Here is a 16827-nt window from a genome sequence, read left to right on the forward strand (position 1 = left end):
TGGGTGTGGTAGGGAGAGAGGGATCATGCTGATGGATATCAACATGTCCAATCATTTTGTTTTCATGGAAAAAAAAGACCCTTCTCCCAGAGAAGAATGCCAGCAGCTTACTTTCCTCTCTCGATCAATAACGCACGTACCCTCACAGGAGCTGAGCGTGCATGTGTAAGGGGGTCGGTTGATAGCGATTTAAAGTATATGGCCGAATTTGATCTCTGGAGGCAGCGCTCTGCTCTGTCCTGTATCACTAGACCATGACGTCTCTCGTCTCTATCCCTATATTATTTATATAGCGCCAACATACTCTGGAGCGCAGTACAAATAATGCAGGTGAATATTCGGCACAAAATTCTTTTATTCATTTGACTCGCTGACATAAAGGGTTAAGAAACTCCAGAGCGCCCCCCTAAGGCAATGAATTCACTCAGCAGAAACGTATTATTCCTGCATACGTCTCCAGGATCGGATACAAATCATTACATCATGTCGCCAAGTAAAAACAGATCCCTTCTTTGCATATTTAAAAGCGACGCTTTTCGGTTCGAGCAGGATGCAAAAATGAGAAGGGTTAAGTAGCCAGGCAGGTAGGCAGGCAAGAGGTGCTGCAGCAGCAGCTGAATGTATGGGCTGGATGATGAACATTCTGCTAGGAATGTTACAATGTATCTCTCTGCCTTGAGTGTGTTGCAGTTTTGTCCCAAGATTGCAGAACTTTCCTTGACACATGTGCCTCCCTGGTCTCTGCAGCCCCTCCTTCACTTGGAAAATAAATCCCAGCCTCCAGTACATATGGTGGAGGCCGCCCCCGCCCCCCACAGGCTCTGCTGTGAGTTGAGTCAGTGCACAGCCTGCAGCCAGCCAGTCTGGGATCTCCCAATGCCCAGCAAGGAGCTACTACAAGGGGCAGCACTATGGGCTTTGAATTAGATCGCTTTAGTGGGGAAGTAGACCCAGATTTCAAATGCAACCTATGCAACCGGGTGCTGGAGGACCCCCTGACCACCCCCTGTGGACATGTGTTCTGCGCAGGCTGCGTCCTACCATGGGTGATACAGCAAGGCAGCTGCCCGGTGAAATGCCAACGAATCTCCGCCAAGGAGCTCAACCATGTGCTGCCCCTGAAAAACCTCATCCTCAAGTTGGATATCAAATGTGACAACCAGTCCAGGGGATGCGACAAGGTGGTCAAGCTCCAAAATTTGGGGGAACACGCGGAGATGTGCGACTATTCGCCAGCCAAGTGCCGGAATAAGGGGTGCAATGAGGTGCTCAACCTGAAGGACATGGACGCCCACATGAGGGAATGCTGCGAGCACCGGGCGGTTGGCATCTGCCAGAAGGGATGCGGGCTGATGTTGACCCATAGGGAGCAAAAATCCGGGGATCACTGCTGTTTGAAGGCGGTGAAGGGGCAGAATGGTCTTCTCCAAACTAAAATATCCGGACTGGAGACCGAACTCAAGAAAAGGGCGCTGAGATCGGGCAAGAGGGAGAAATCTTTGCTGTCCCAGCTCTCCGCCGTGCAAAACGAGCTGCAGATGACAGCGCTCAGGTACCAGAAGAAGTTCACCGAGTACAGCGCCAGGCTGGACTCCCTCACCAAGGCAGTGGCATCACCTTGCAAGGTAAGATGGCGACGCCACACGCATGCTCGGAGATGTAGCTTCACATATACCGGTTGACACTTTGATAGTCACCGATCATGAACAAGTATCCTTTTAAGAAGTTGTGCTGATCCCTACTTTTGTTACTAACAAGGAACAAAAATCCCATTGTAAATCCCCCAATTATGTCAGGTCAGGGTCAGCACTGGCATCTTTTTACAGGGCAGAGGGGCGCCAAGGTAACCTGCACACTACGATATTCCACCATACTGAAAAAGATTATATCAATAAAAGTTTAGCAAAATCCTTACAAATTAACAGACGAAAGAAATGAAGCTAATTTGCATGTTTTTCCCATGAATCATTGCCATAATTATGATAGGTCAGGGTCAGCACTGGCATCTTCTTACAGGGCAGAGGGGCGCCAAGGCGACCTGCACACTACGATATTCCGCCATACTGAAAAAAGATTATATCAATTGTAGCAATAAAAGTTTAGCAAAATCCTTACAAATTAACAGAGGAAAGAAATCAAGCTAATTTGCATGTTTTTCCCATGGATCATTGCCATAATTATGATAGGTCAGGGTCAGCACTGGCATCTTCTTACAGGGCAGAGGGGCGCCAAGGCAACCTGCACACTACGATATTCTACCATACTGAAAAAGATTATATCAATTGTAGCAATAAAAGTTTAGCAAAATCCTTACAAATTAACAGAGGAAAGAAATCAAGCTAATTTGCATGTTTTTCCCATGGATCATTGCCATAATTATGATAGGTCAGGGTCAGCACTGGCATCTTCTTACAGGGCAGAGGGGCGCCAAGGCAACCTGCACACTACGATATTCTACCATACTGAAAAAGTGTAAGCACACACTCCCAGGAAGAAGCATCACGCGAAACGCGCGTCGGGGTTTATGCGGTCACAGCACGCCACTGAGCAGAGCACGTTAGGAGACAGCACGGAGCAGGTAATATGTATGGGGGTCGGGGCGCACCGCTCATTATACGCTAGCCGCCAGGCAGCGTTCTAGTGTATCACAGATGCTATGTTTATAACCTCTAGTGACAGGAGAAAACGGTGTGGTTCCGGCCATCAGGGCTTCCAACTAGATTACTGTGCAATGTATGTATAATGGATTTACCTGACTCCAGTATATGTATTCCCGGTTGACCGCAATTGGGTTGTTTTTTGAGGCACCTTGTCTATGTCCATATATGTTTAGTTTTATTTATTGTCTAATAAAGGTATTTGAATTTTAAAATGAATGTATATAGTGGCACTTCTTGGATCACAGATTAATATCTGTGCTCCTGATATGACATACTGAAAAAGTTTATAGAAACTGTAGCAATTAAAAAAGTTTAGCAAAATCCTTACAAATTCACAGAGGTAAGAAATCAAGCTAATTTGCATGTTTTTCCCATGGATCATTGCTAATGCGACTCCATATGTGACTGGTCTGACTGAGAAACAGTGCCCCCAGCAAATGATCAGATATTGCATCTATGGTCACCACATACTATGAACAGTTTGCCAGAACTTGGAAGTTGTCACCTAGTAGATGAATGGTTTGTCTCTGGCATTGATTTAAGGTATCAGTGGCTCTCTGGCTACTGTGGCACTACAGATCCCAGAAAACCCTGATCGCCATGGCTGCAGATCACTGATCTAGGGAAGAATCCTGATTTGGCTGATAACATATACAATAGCTCTAAGCAATCAGGGGAACTGCAAGTTCATGGCTCAAGCATGCAAGGCCACCTAGTGCAGCATGTTGGGGCTTGTAGTTCCATCATGTTGACTCCGGTAATGATAGAAACCTAAAGGGGGCACATACTTTTAACCAGTTCTTCTGGCCATCAGTGAATGCATCGGCTTCTGAATAACCACTTTAGTGCAGATGGATAACCCACCAGTCAGGATAATGGGAAAGCTGGATGACAGGGAGCTATAATGGTGACCGTATTGGTGTCACCCAGCTTTCCCAGGATCAAACAGAATTTAAAAAAAGAATAGCTTGCGATTTCTTTTCAGAAAAGAAATGGTTAAGTCTATACCAGAAAACCCTTAGGGCAGACGGGGCGACGAATCATTCACCAAAATTATGGGTTACGTGAAAAATCAAATACTTTCTTAATATTGGGCTCGTCCAGGCTATAAAAGAGCAATGACTCTACTTTCCCGAGTGTCAGATGCAAACTCACAAGTGGGCAATAACCAATCACAAGGACCAATCTCAATAGAGATAATAGTGGCATAGCGCCACTAGTCGTGCCTAGAATAAAGTGGGTGCAACACTAAAAATGCCCCCTCTGTTGCCACCTGTGTTTAGCAGATTTACTGTTCAGGATTCAAGGAAAGCTGGGTGACTTTTGATGGAGTGAGACTGATTCAGCTTTCCCTGACCCCAGAATACTGATGCTGCTACATGTAATGTACCACTGTATAGATAGGCAGATTTGCCATTCTGGAATCAAGGAAAGCTGGGTGATACTATGAATGCTGCTATAGCGCTCAAAAGTTGTCACCCAGCTTTTTCAGACTTTTCTGACTCATATATGTACAGTATAAGGGATGTATCAATGAATAGTTTGGCAGATTTGCCATTCAGGAATCAAGGAAAGCTTGGTAGCATCCAATATAGTAGCCATTATGGCATGCTCAAAGGGTTGTCACTCAGCTTTTTTCACACTCTTTAATCTCTCTGGTGCATGTGAAGGGTGTAGAAATGAATAGCTAAGCAGATTTGCTTTTTAGGAACCATGGAAAGCTGGGTGACCATTAATAGGACTGCTGCTATAGCTCTCAAAAGTTGTCACCCAACAATTTTCTGTCCCCTAGATGTACATGGGATGTTTCAATGAATAGCTAAGCAAATTTGCTTTTCAGGAATCAAGGAAAGCTGTGTAGCAACCAATGTAGTGGCCATTATGACAAACTCAAAGGGTAGTCACCCAGATTTGTCCACACTTTATCATCTCTATGGGACACGGGAAGGTGTGTATAAATGAATAGCTAAGTAGATTTACATTCAGGAATCAAAGAAAGCTGAGTGGCAATCAATATTCCTATTTTCTGAAGAGATGTCACCCAACTTTCCAAACCTCTGGAATAGAAAATTTGCCTATTAAATGTAAGAGTGTGCATTACTCAATAGTTTGGCATATTTGCTTTTTAGGAATCGAGGAAAGCTGAGTGGCAATCTATAAAGCTATTTCTGAAGAGCTGTAACCCAGCTTTCCAAGCCTCATGAATAGTAAATCTGCATGTAAAGTGGTACACTACTCAATAGTTCAGCAGATTTTATTTTCAGTATCCAAAAGGATCTGGGTGCTGTGCAATACTGTTTCCATTTAGGTGGTCACCCAGCTTTCTCAGTGTCCTGAAGAGTAAATATGTTTTTGTATATGCAAAGGGGTGCAGTAAAGATTTAACTTTGCTTTTCTGGATTCAAGGACAATTAATATAGCACTCTCAAGAGATATCACCCATCTTTTCCATACTCCTGAAGGGCACATCTGTCTTGAATGCAATTATTATGCATCACTGGATAACACTTTTAAGGGCACAGCTGCAATGATCCCCCAGCTTTCCCAGATTCCCGAAGAGCACATCTGTCTTGAATGCAATGAATGTCACCCACAGTAAATAAAATAATTACCCAGCTTTGCCAGGATCCTGAAGAGCACATCTGTCTTGAATGCAGTGAATGTCATCCATATTAGCTGCAATGATCACCCAGCTTTCCCAGACTCCCGAAGAGCACATCTGTGTTGAATGCAATGAATATGTCACCCACATTAGCTGCAATGATCATCCAGCTTTCCCAGACTCCTGAAGAACACATTTGTCTTGAATGCAATGAATGTCACCCACAATAGCTGCAATGATCACCCAGCTTTCCCAGACTCCTGAAGAACACATTTGTCTTGAATGCAATGAATGTCACCCACAATAGCTGCAATGATCACCCAGCTTTCCCAGACTCCTGAATGGTAATCAGCCTAGCGCATGTGACTGATTACCCTAGCAAATTCGTTGATCAGGGATAAAGAAAACCTGGGTGACCCCATTTATTGGGTCATTTTGCATATCACCCAGCTTTCCCAGGACTGGAAAAGAAATCATTTTTCCCAGTTATTTGAGCAGTTTCTTTCTGTCTGTGCAATGGGCTTTCTTGCCCGGCCCCATAAATGGGTGTTATATGGTATAATGCCTCCTTTTCTTCCTGCCCATAAATTTGGTGAAGTGGTCGGGGTGATTTTCGCAGCGCTTTCCTCAGTTGCCCTCAGACATGTCTGTCAGCTGTGGGCTCAGCCCAGCAGTGGGGTCTTGTGTTAGGGACAAATATTTACAACTTCGTTTCTTTAGCTGCTCCCTGGAAACAATGTCTGCTTTATAAAGTAATGTCAAAGGCCACGCTTATAATAACAAGGCGAAATACAGCAAAAATTAACCCCTCTGCTGCCGGAGGACCACGGATGACATTACTCAGGGCCCCCACGGAGACCGCTGCCTTGTACCCCAATGCAAAATATGTAACCGGTTCCCAAACCTATGACACCTCATTAAATGGGGGGTCTAGGGGGACCCCTCAGACTCCAGGGCCTGGTCTCCTCTGATAACAGATCTATGGGGGGTCCTGACCCCCTATAATCACCTTGTTTTGGGAACAGGCAAGACCAAAATCGGTCCAACCAAACCAGTCCCCTCCCAATTTACCTAGCAGAAAAGTATTATTTCTTGACTATTCAGGGATACAGCACTTTACAAGATGGCCAATGGTTCATCTTTCCCGGATCTTGATCATCGACTGCTAAGAACGGTATGGTGGACGCTTAGTTGACGGTGTGCTATCAAGCTCTCCACTGAGCGTCCACCATACTTAACTGGCCATGATCAAGGTCCAGCAGAACCAAAACTCAGGGGTGGACAACATACCTTTAGGTTCAACCTGGAGCCCAAAGGGTAAAGGGGCCGACATCCACCTCCAAAGCTTGGCGCCTCTATCTATGAGCTGGGCGGAACCAACGGCGGATCACTTCCATGAAAGAATTAGACCAGGATTACAAGTGCTTTTGATATTGCTATGGTACCTGCCAAAATCATCTGTGTATTTCAGTCGCTGGTAAAGTTGCAGCCGAAATGCATTTTTTGGCAAAAAAAACAAAAACCCACAATGACCCCAGGTTTGAAAGCAGCCCTTTAAGGAGGTCATATATATGAGATGGCTTTCATTGGTCCCTTAGTAACTAAAACTTACTATAAGGGTTCCATTATCTTGGACGAGTGGTTTTCACGGATCGCAATCATTCTCATGATGTTTTATGAGGCTGTGAACGTCTGATTTTTTTTTTCTTGGACCTAGCGATGCAAGAAAAAGCAAACAGAGACATGTCCGATATTTATCAGAATGTCGGATCAAAAAATGTCAAGTCGGAATCTGTGGAAAAAATTGGAGCGCACTCGGGTGACATCCGAGTGCAGTCCAATTTTCACTTTTCATGGACTGATAGAAAGGAGATTTAAAAACAAACTGAACATAGAAATACCTATATACCAAAAATTAATAACAATAATATATTAGTTAATATTTGTGAAAATAAAATAAATGATATATGGTTGCTAGGCGGACGAATGGCAGACCATTCGGATCAAAAAATGTCAAGTCCGAGTCTGTGAAAAAAATCGGAGTGCACTTGGATAACATCCGAGTGCAGTCCAATTTTCACTTTTCATGGACTAAAAGAATGGAGATGTAAAAACAAACTGAACGTAGAAATACCTATATACCAAAAATGAATAACAATAATATATTAGTTAATATTTGTGAAAATAAAACAAATGATATATGGTTGCTAGGCGGACGAATGGCAGACCATTTGGATCAAAAAATGTCAAGTCCGAGTCTGTGAAAAAAAATTGGAGCGCACTCGGATGACATCCGAGTGCAGTCCAATTTTCACTTTTCATGGACTAATAGAATGGAGATAGTGGAGAAACGTTGTTCTTTCCTCTTCACGTCTGGAGAAAAACTGATGCCACTCTGATCAGAATAATCGGGCCATTTGTATCTAACTTTAGCCAAATACATATATGTACTAAACAAGTAGACATTTGGAATTCAGTAGCCTGGAAAAGCTGGGTGGTACCTAAAATTTAGGTGGTAACGGCAAATCTGAAGGACTTGCTGTTAGGGTGAAATCCTGATGCATTGATGATTTTTTTTTTTCCTTTTACAACAATTCCAAAGATTGTAAGTTGGCATTCTACAGAATTTCCATGATTTTTATAGTCCGCATTCTCTGAAGTTTGAAGACTTCCAAATAAGGAAGATGAGAAGTGATGTGGTTTTCTGGTGGGCTGGTATGTGCCTGACAAAGAATAATTCAGTGGGGAAAGCAGAGGTTCTTGTGGGTTTATGGCCGGTCCGGTCGGGCACAGATGATTGACACTCTGACAGTTGTAAGGAAATCTTTTCTCTCCAGTCCCTGCTGGTTGTTCTTGTCTTCAGGGAAGGAAAGTGTTAAGGAAGAAGATTCCTCTGGTGAGGTGCATGGACCATGTTTAGCATGTGATTGTTTATGGAGCGGAATGAAACATTGTAGCAGCGTCCATTGTTGATAAATAGACATTGCTGGGCAGGATCCATTGTGCTCATGAATGAGACTCTCGGCTACAGAACTATTATCAATGAAAGAAGCTGAGTATCAATGTCTATTTCTTTATTCGCCTTTATTCTTATAGGGGTATCCCCAAAATATGACGTTATCCCGTATCCCATATCCAAAACTATTTCCGGCTGTCCCATAGATAATAAATGGAGTAATGGTTGAGCATAGTCACCTCCGCTCCTCCGTTCCAGGGATCAGTGGTGGTCCCAGATGTCAGACCCCAGCTATCTGCAAATTATCCCCTGGATGAAGAATAACTTCATATTTTGGGAACCACCCCTTAAATGTATCAGTACATCATCCTCTATTATCCTATGTGATTGTTCTAGACTCCTCAATATTTGCATGAGATTGTTCTAGGGTGCTTTGTATTGTTATATTTTTTTTTCTAGAAGCCCAAGTATTTATATAACATTGTTCTAGGTCCCTTACTCTTCTGTAGGACCCCCAAGGAGGTCAAGAGTCAGGATGTCTTTTACTTTTTGCAGATTTCTTTGCTCTAGAATCCTCGGGATTCACTTGTGGTTGTTCTAGAATCCCATGTATATATTAATGTCATGGTTCTAGCATCCTCAGAATTCGAATGGGATTTTTCTAGAGTCCTTAGCATCTGTATGTTCTTGTACTATAACCCAAGTATTAACGTCACTGTGTTAGGTCCCCTAATTTCACCATAAAGAAACATCATGGCGTCCAATAGTCACGAGGCTTCTGCTCTTTCTAGAGGCCATTGTTCTAGAAGCCCCAATGTTAGTATGTAATCATTCCAGAAATCCATTGTTCTGGCATCCTCCATTTCAGTGTATGATTGCTCTAGGAGCCCATTTATTAACATGTCATTGTGAAGCCCATTTATTAATATGTCATTGTTCTTAGCTCCTCAATATCATAAGTCATTGCTTAAGATGTCCACTTATTAATGACATGTCCTTTTTTTTGGATGCTTATTGAGATTGTTGTAGAGTCTTCAGTAGGGTTGAGCGAAACGGGTCGTTCATTTTCAAAAGTCGCCGACTTTTGGCAAAGTCGGGTTTCATGAAACCCGATCCGACCCCTGTGCGGGGTCGGCCATGCGGTACGCGACTTTCGCGCCAAAGTCGCGTTTCAATGACGCGAAAAGCGCCATTTCTCAGCCAATGAAGGTAAACGCAGAGTGTGGGCAGCGTGATGACATAGGTCCTGGTCCCCACCATCTTAGAGAAGGGCATTGCAGTGTTTGGCTTGCTGTCTGCGGCGTCACAGGGGCTATAAAGGGGCGTTCCCGCCGACCGCCATGTTACTGCTGCTGATCTGAGCTTAGGGAGAGGTTGCTGCCGCTTCGTCAGAAGCAGGGATAGCGTTAGGCAGGGTCCATTAACCACCAAACCGCTTGTGCTGTAGCGATTTCCACTGCCCAACACCACCTTCAGTGTGCAGGGACAGTGGAAGCTACATTTTTTTTTTTTCCCCCTCAGCGCTGTAGCTCATTGGGCTGCCCTAGAAGGCTCCCTGATAGCTGCATTGCTGTGTGTACGCCGCTGTGCAAACCAACTGCTTTTTTCAAAGCACAAATCCTCTTGTTCCTTCCTTTCTGCACAGCTATCTTTTTGGTTTGTACACACTTTTTATTTAATTTGTGCATCAGTCCACTCCTTATTGCTGCCTGCCATACCTGGCTGAGATTACTGCAGGGAGATAGTAATTGAAGGACACTCCCTGTTTTTTTTTTTTTTGTGGGAGATTAAGATTGACATTTCTGCTAGAGTGCCATCCCTGTCTGTGTCATCTCTCACTCAGTGGGCCATAGAAAGCCTATTTATTTTTTTGCTTGATTTTGGTTCTAAAATCTACCTGAAAAAATCACTACATCAATCAGTGGGAGAAAAATATTGGCCTCAGGGCTTGTGTGCCACTCTTGACTCCTGTGTGCATCATCACTCACTCAGTGGGCCATAGAAAGCCCTTTTTTTTTTTTTTTTTTTGCTTTATTTGGGTTCTAAATTCTACCTGAAAAAATCAATAAATCAATCAGTGGGAGATTAATATTGGCCTTTGGGCTTGTGTGCCAGTCCTAAGCGTGCCATCTCTCTCTCTCAGATAGTGGGCCATAGAAAGCCTATTTATTTATTTATTTTTTTATTGGGTTTATAAATTTTCCCTGGAAAAAAAAAAAAAAAGTGGGAGATTAATATTGGCCTCTGGGCTTGTGTGCCAGTCCTGAGCGTGCCATCTCTCTCACAAATAGTGGGCCATAGAAAGCCTATTTATTTATTTTTTTTTGGTTTTATAAATTCTCCCTTAAAAAAAAAAGGGAGATTAATATTGGCCTTTGGGCTTGTGTGCCAGTCCTAAGCGTGCCATCTCTCTCTGTCTCTCAGATAGTGGGCCATAGAAAGCCTATTTATTATTTTTTTTATTGGGTTTATAAATTTTCCCTGGAACAAAAAAAAAAAAGTGGGAGATAAATATTGGCCTCTGGGCTTGTGTGCCACTCCTGACTCCTGTGTGCGTCATCTCTCACTCAGTGGGCCATAGAAAGCCTTTTTTTGTTTTATTTGTTTTCTAAATTCTCCCTGAAAAAATCATTTTATTTTATTTGGTTTCTAAATTCTTCCTGAAAAAATCATTTTATTCTATTTTTTTTTTCCTAAAGTCTCCCTGAAAAAAAACAAAAAAAACAAATCAGTGGGAGATTAATATTGCCCTTTCTGCTTGTGTGCCAGTCTTGACTCCTGGGTGTGCCATCTCTCTCTCTCTCTCCAATTGTGGGCCATAGAAAGCCTATTATTTTTTTTAGCTTGATTTGGGTTCCAAAATCTACCTGAAAAAATCACTACATCAATCAGTGGGAGATAAATATTGGCCTCTGGGCTTGTGTGCCACTCCTGACTCCTGTGTGCGTCATCTCTCACTCAGTGGGCCATAGAAAGCCTTTTTTTGTTTTATTTGTTTTCTAAATTCTCCCTGAAAAAATCATTTTATTTTCTTTGGTTTCTAAATTCTTCCTGAAAAAATCATTTTATTCTATTTTTTTTTTTTCCTAAAGTCTCCCTGAAAAAAAAAAACAAAAAAAAAAGAAATCAGTGGGAGATTAATATTGCCCTTTCTGCTTGTGTGCCAGTCTTGACTCCTGGGTGTGCCATCTCTCTCTCTCTCTCTCTCTCCAATTGTGGGCCATAGAAAGCCTATTATTTTTTTTAGCTTGATTTGGGTTCCAAAATCTACCTGAAAAAATCACTACATCAATCAGTGGGAGATAAATATTGGCCTCTGGGCTTGTGTGCCACTCCTGACTCCTGTGTGCGTCATCTCTCACTCAGTGGGCCATAGAAAGCCTTTTTTTGTTTTATTTGTTTTCTAAATTCTCCCTGAAAAAATCATTTTATTTTCTTTGGTTTCTAAATTCTTCCTGAAAAAATCATTTTATTCTATTATTTTTTTTCCTAAAGTCTCCCTTAAAAAAAAATAAAAATCAAATCAGTGGGAGATTAATATTTACATTTGCGCTTCAGTGACAGTCCTGCGTGTGTGGCATCTCTCTCATTTGTTGCCACCAACAACAGAGTGTGTAACATTGTGCCTGATTTTCGTTGTGGTCTCACTCACCTGTAAAGGGGTAGCTAAATCATACTGAAGTTATAGCTCACCGTGTAATTTGTGTGACAGCAACAAATACCGTTAGTTTGTTTACGTTTTTAAAACAATGAGGAAGTATGGTGGAAGAGGTCGTGGCCGGGGGCGTTCATTGTCAGCTGGTAATGAGGGTAGTGGTAGTGGTGGAGCATCAGCTGGTCGTGGGAAAAAAAATATTGCACCTAAGTCTGGAGCTGTGGAGCCAGGTTCGTCGTCTGGCTACACAAGGCCTCGAACGCTCCCTTTTCTGGGAGTAGGAAAACCGCTTTTAAAGCCGGAGCAGCAAGAGCAAGTTTTGGCTTATCTTGCTGACTCAGCCTCTAGCTCTTTTGCCTCCTCTCGTGAAACTGGTAAATGTCAAAGCAGCGCGTCGTTAGTGGATGTTCACGGTCAGGGACAAGTCGCTTCCTTGTCCTCTTCAGCAAAAACAACAACAGAGAAGAATGCAGCAGGCGACACAACTGGTTACTCCATGGAGCTCTTTACACATACCGTCCCTGGCTTAGAAAGTGAAGCAGTTAACAGTCCATGCCCATTACAAGTTGAATCTGACATGGAGTGCTGTTGTGAATTCTGTGGCTGAGTTCACTTCTGTGGTCACAAGTGGTATTGCAGTCTCTGGGCTTCCTCCCTCAGGTGTTTTGGTGAGCTCGTTGGCTGCCTTGCTATTTAGCTCCACCTGAGTCTGTCTTCCTTGCTCCTTGTCAATGTTCCAGTGTTGGATCTGAGCTACTGCATCTTTCCTTGGGCCTGCTGCTCTGCTAGATAAGTGCTTCTAGTTTGTTTTCTGTTTTTTCTGTCCAGCTTGCTATTATCTTTTGCTGGAAGCTCTGAGAAGCAAAGGGGTGCACCGCCGTGCTGTTAGTTCGGCACGGTGGGTCTTTTTGCCCCTTTGCGTGGTTTTCGTTTTAGGGTTTTTTGTAGACTGCATAGTTCTCTTTGCTATCCTCGCTCTGTCTAGAATATCGGGCCTCACTTTGCTGAATCTATTTCATTCCTACGTTTGTCTTTTCATCTTGCTAACAGTCATTATATGTGGGGGGCTGCCTATTCCTTTGGGGTATTTCTCTGAGGTAAGTCAGGCTTGTATTTCTATCTTCAGGCTAGTCAGCTCCTCAGGCAGTGCCGAGTTGCATAGGTAGTGATAGGCGCAATCCACTGCTGCTTATAGTTGTGTGAGGATAGATCAGGTACTGCAGTCTACAGAGATTCCACGTCTCAGAGCTCGTCCTATTGTTTTTGGTTATTGCCAGATCTCTGTATGTGCGCTGATTACTGCACGCTGTGTTGCCTGATTGCCAGCCATAACAGTACAAGGAGCCAACCAATGATTCCCAATAGAGGGAAAAAAGAAATCCTGACATCATTTTTTTTTCTTAGCTCTGTCTTCAGTCTTTTTTTTCCCCTAGACATTAGAGTGCTTCAGGACACAGCTGTGGACATGGATATTCAGGCTCTGTGCTCCTCAATGGATAATCTCGTTGTAAATGTACAAAAGATTCAAGATACTATTGATCAGAAATCGATGCTAGAACCAAGAATTCCGATTCCTGATTTGTTTTTTTGGTGACAGAACTAAGTTCCTGAGCTTCAGAAATAATTGTAAGCTATTTTTGGCCTTGAAACCTCATTCTTCTGGTAATCCTATTCAACAGGTTTTGATTATTATTTCTTTTTTGCGCGGCGACCCACAGGACTGGGCGTTTTCTCTTGCACCAGGAGATTCTGCATTGAGTAATGTTGATGCATTTTTCCAGGCGCTGGGATTGCTTTACGATGAGCCTAATTCAGTGGATCAGGCTGAGAAAAATCTGCTGGCTTTATGCCAGGGTCAGGATGATGTAGAAGTATATTGTCAGAAATTTAGGAAGTGGTCAGTACTCACTCTGTGGAATGAATCTGCACTAGCGGCTTTGTTCAGAAAGGGTCTCTCTGAAGCTCTTAAGGATGTAATGGTGGGATTTCCTATGCCTGCTGGTTTGAATGAGTCTATGTCCTTGGCCATTCAGATCGGTCGTCGCTTGCGCGAGCGTAAATCTGTGCACCATCTGGCGGTATTGTCTGAGAGTAAACCTGAGCCTATGCAGTGCGACAGGACTATGACTAAAGTAGAACGGCAAGAACACAGACGTCTGAACAGACTGTGTTTCTATTGTGGTGATTCTACTCATGCTATTTCTAATTGTCCTAAACGCACTAGGCGGTTCGATAGCTCTGCCGTTATTGGTACTGTACAGTCCAAATTCCTTTTGTCCATTACCTTAATGTGCTCTTTGTCATCGTATTCTGTCATGGCGTTTGTGGATTCAGGCGCTGCCCTGAATCTGATGGATTTGGATTATGCTAAACGTTGTGGATTTTTCTTGGAGCCTTTGCGGTGTCCTATTCCGTTGAGAGGAATTGATGCTACACCTTTGGCCAAGAATAAGCCTCAGTACTGGGCCCAGCTGACCATGTGCATGGCTCCTGCACATCAGGAAGTTATTCGCTTTCTGGTACTGCATAATTTGCATGATGTGGTCGTGTTGGGGTTGCCATGGCTACAAACCCATAATCCAGTATTGGATTGGAACTCTATGTCGGTAACCAGCTGGGGTTGTCAGGGAGTACATGGTGATGTTCCATTTTTGTCTATTTCGTCATCCATTCCTTCTGACATCCCAGAGTTCTTGTCGGACTTTCAGGATGTATTTGAAGAGTCCAAGTCTGATGCCCTACCTCCGCATAGGAATTGTGATTGTGCTATCGATTTGATTCCTGGTAGTAAATTCCCTAAGGGTCGTTTATTTAATTTGTCCGTACCTGAACACACCGCTATGCGCAGTTATGTGAAGGAGTCCCTGGAGAAGGGACATATTCGCCCATCGTCGTCACCTTTGGGAGCAGGGTTCTTTTTTGTAGCCAAGAAGGATGGTTCGCTAAGACCGTGTATTGATTACCGCCTTCTTAATAAGATCACTGTTAAGTTTCAGTATCCCTTGCCATTGATTTCTGACTTGTTTGCTCGGATTAAGGGGGCTAGTTGGTTTACTAAGATTGATCTTCGTGGTGCGTATAATCTGGTGAGAATCAGGCAGGGAGATGAATGGAAAACGGCATTTAATACGCCCGAGGGTCATTTTGAGTATCTGGTGATGCCGTTCGGACTTGCCAATGCTCCATCTGTTTTTCAGTCTTTTATGCATGACATTTTCCGTGAGTATCTGGATAAATTCTTGATTGTTTACTTGGATGACATTTTGATCTTCTCAGATGATTGGGAGTCTCATGTGAAGCAAGTCAGAATGGTTTTCCAGGTACTGCGTGCTAATTCCTTGTTCGTGAAGGGATCAAAGTGTCTCTTCGGTGTGCAGAAAGTTTCATTTTTGGGGTTCATCTTTTCCCCTTCTACTATCGAGATGGATCCGGTTAAGGTTCAGGCCATCCAGGATTGGACTCAGCCGACATCTCTAAAAAGTCTGCAGAAATTCCTGGGCTTTGCTAATTTTTATCGTCGCTTCATCTGTAATTTTTCTAGCATTGCCAGACCATTGACCGATTTGACCAAGAAGGGTGCTGATTTGGTTAATTGGTCTTCTGCTGCCGTGGAAGCTTTTCAGGAGTTGAAGCGTCGTTTTTGCTGTGCCCCTGTGTTGTGTCAACCTGATGTTTCTCTTCCGTTCCAGGTCGAGGTTGATGCTTCTGAGATTGGTGCAGGGGCGGTTTTGTCACAGAGAGGTTCTGGTTGCTCAGTGTTCAAACCATGTGCTTTCTTTTCCAGGAAATTTTCTGCTGCTGAGCGTAATTATGATGTGGGCAACCGAGAGTTGCTGGCCATGAAGTGGGCATTCGAGGAGTGGCGTCATTGGCTTGAGGGTGCTAAGCATCGCGTGGTGGTTTTGACTGATCATAAGAACCTTACTTATCTTGAGTCTGCCAAGCGCTTGAATCCTAGACAGGCCCGTTGGTCGTTATTTTTTGCTCGTTTTGATTTTGTGATTTCATACCTTCCGGGCTCTAAAAATGTGAAGGCGGATGCTCTGTCTAGGAGTTTTGTGCCCGACTCTCCGGGGTTATCTGAGCCGGCGAGTATCCTCAAGGAAGGAGTCATTGTGTCTGCCATCTCCCCTGATTTGCGGAGAGTGTTGCAGAAATTTCAGGCTAATAAACCTGATCGTTGTCCGGCCGAGAAACTGTTCGTCCCTGATAGGTGGACTAGTAAAGTTATCTCTGAACTTCATTGTTCGGTGCTGGCCGGTCATCCAGGAATCTTTGGTACCAGGGAGTTGGTTGCTAGATCCTTCTGGTGGCCATCTCTGTCACGGGATGTGCGTGCTTTTGTGCAGTCCTGTGGAATTTGTGCTAGGGCTAAGCCCTGCTGTTCACGTGCCAGTGGGTTGCTTTTGCCCTTGCCGGTCCCGAAGAGGCCTTGGACACATATTTCGATGGATTTCATTTCTGACCTTCCCGTTTCTCAAAAAATGTCGGTCATTTGGGTGGTCTGTGATCGCTTTTCTAAAATGGTCCATCTGGTGCCCTTGGTTAAATTGCCTTCCTCCTCTGATTTGGTGCCTTTGTTCTTCCAGCATGTGGTTCGTTTACATGGCATTCCTGAGAATATTGTTTCTGACAGAGGTTCCCAGTTTGTCTCGAGGTTCTGGCGAGCCTTTTGTGGTAGGATGGGCATTGACCTATCTTTTTCCTCGGCCTTCCATCCTCAGACTAATGGCCAGACCGAACGAACCAATCAGACCTTGGAAACATATCTGAGATGTTTTGTTTCCGCTGACCAGGATGATTGGGTGTCATTTTTGCCGTTGGCTGAGTTCGCCCTTAATAATCGGGCCAGCTCGGCTACCTTGGTCTCTCCATTTTTCTGCAATTCTGGGTTCCATCCTCGTTTCTCTTCAGGACAGGTTGAGTCTTCGGACTGTCCTGGTGTGGATTATGT

The 16827-nt window shown here is 43.7% G+C and overlaps 1 protein-coding gene across 2 annotated transcripts in view; it reads left to right on the top strand.

Annotated features, from left to right (window-relative positions):
- The first annotated feature begins 839 nt into the window (after positions 1-839).
- PDZRN3 (PDZ domain containing ring finger 3) overlaps positions 840-16827 on the top strand; it is a 230987-nt gene continuing 214999 nt past the window's right edge. For both annotated transcript variants that reach the window (XM_069736466.1, XM_069736467.1), the window contains exon 1: positions 840-1625. In XM_069736466.1, the coding sequence (XP_069592567.1) occupies positions 912-1625 (714 nt within the window). In that variant the 5' untranslated portion in view covers positions 840-911. The remainder of the gene's footprint in view (positions 1626-16827) is intronic.

This window comes from Ranitomeya imitator, chromosome 8 (genome assembly GCF_032444005.1).
Source record: "Ranitomeya imitator isolate aRanImi1 chromosome 8, aRanImi1.pri, whole genome shotgun sequence".
Classification (NCBI taxonomy): domain Eukaryota; kingdom Metazoa; phylum Chordata; class Amphibia; order Anura; family Dendrobatidae; genus Ranitomeya; species Ranitomeya imitator.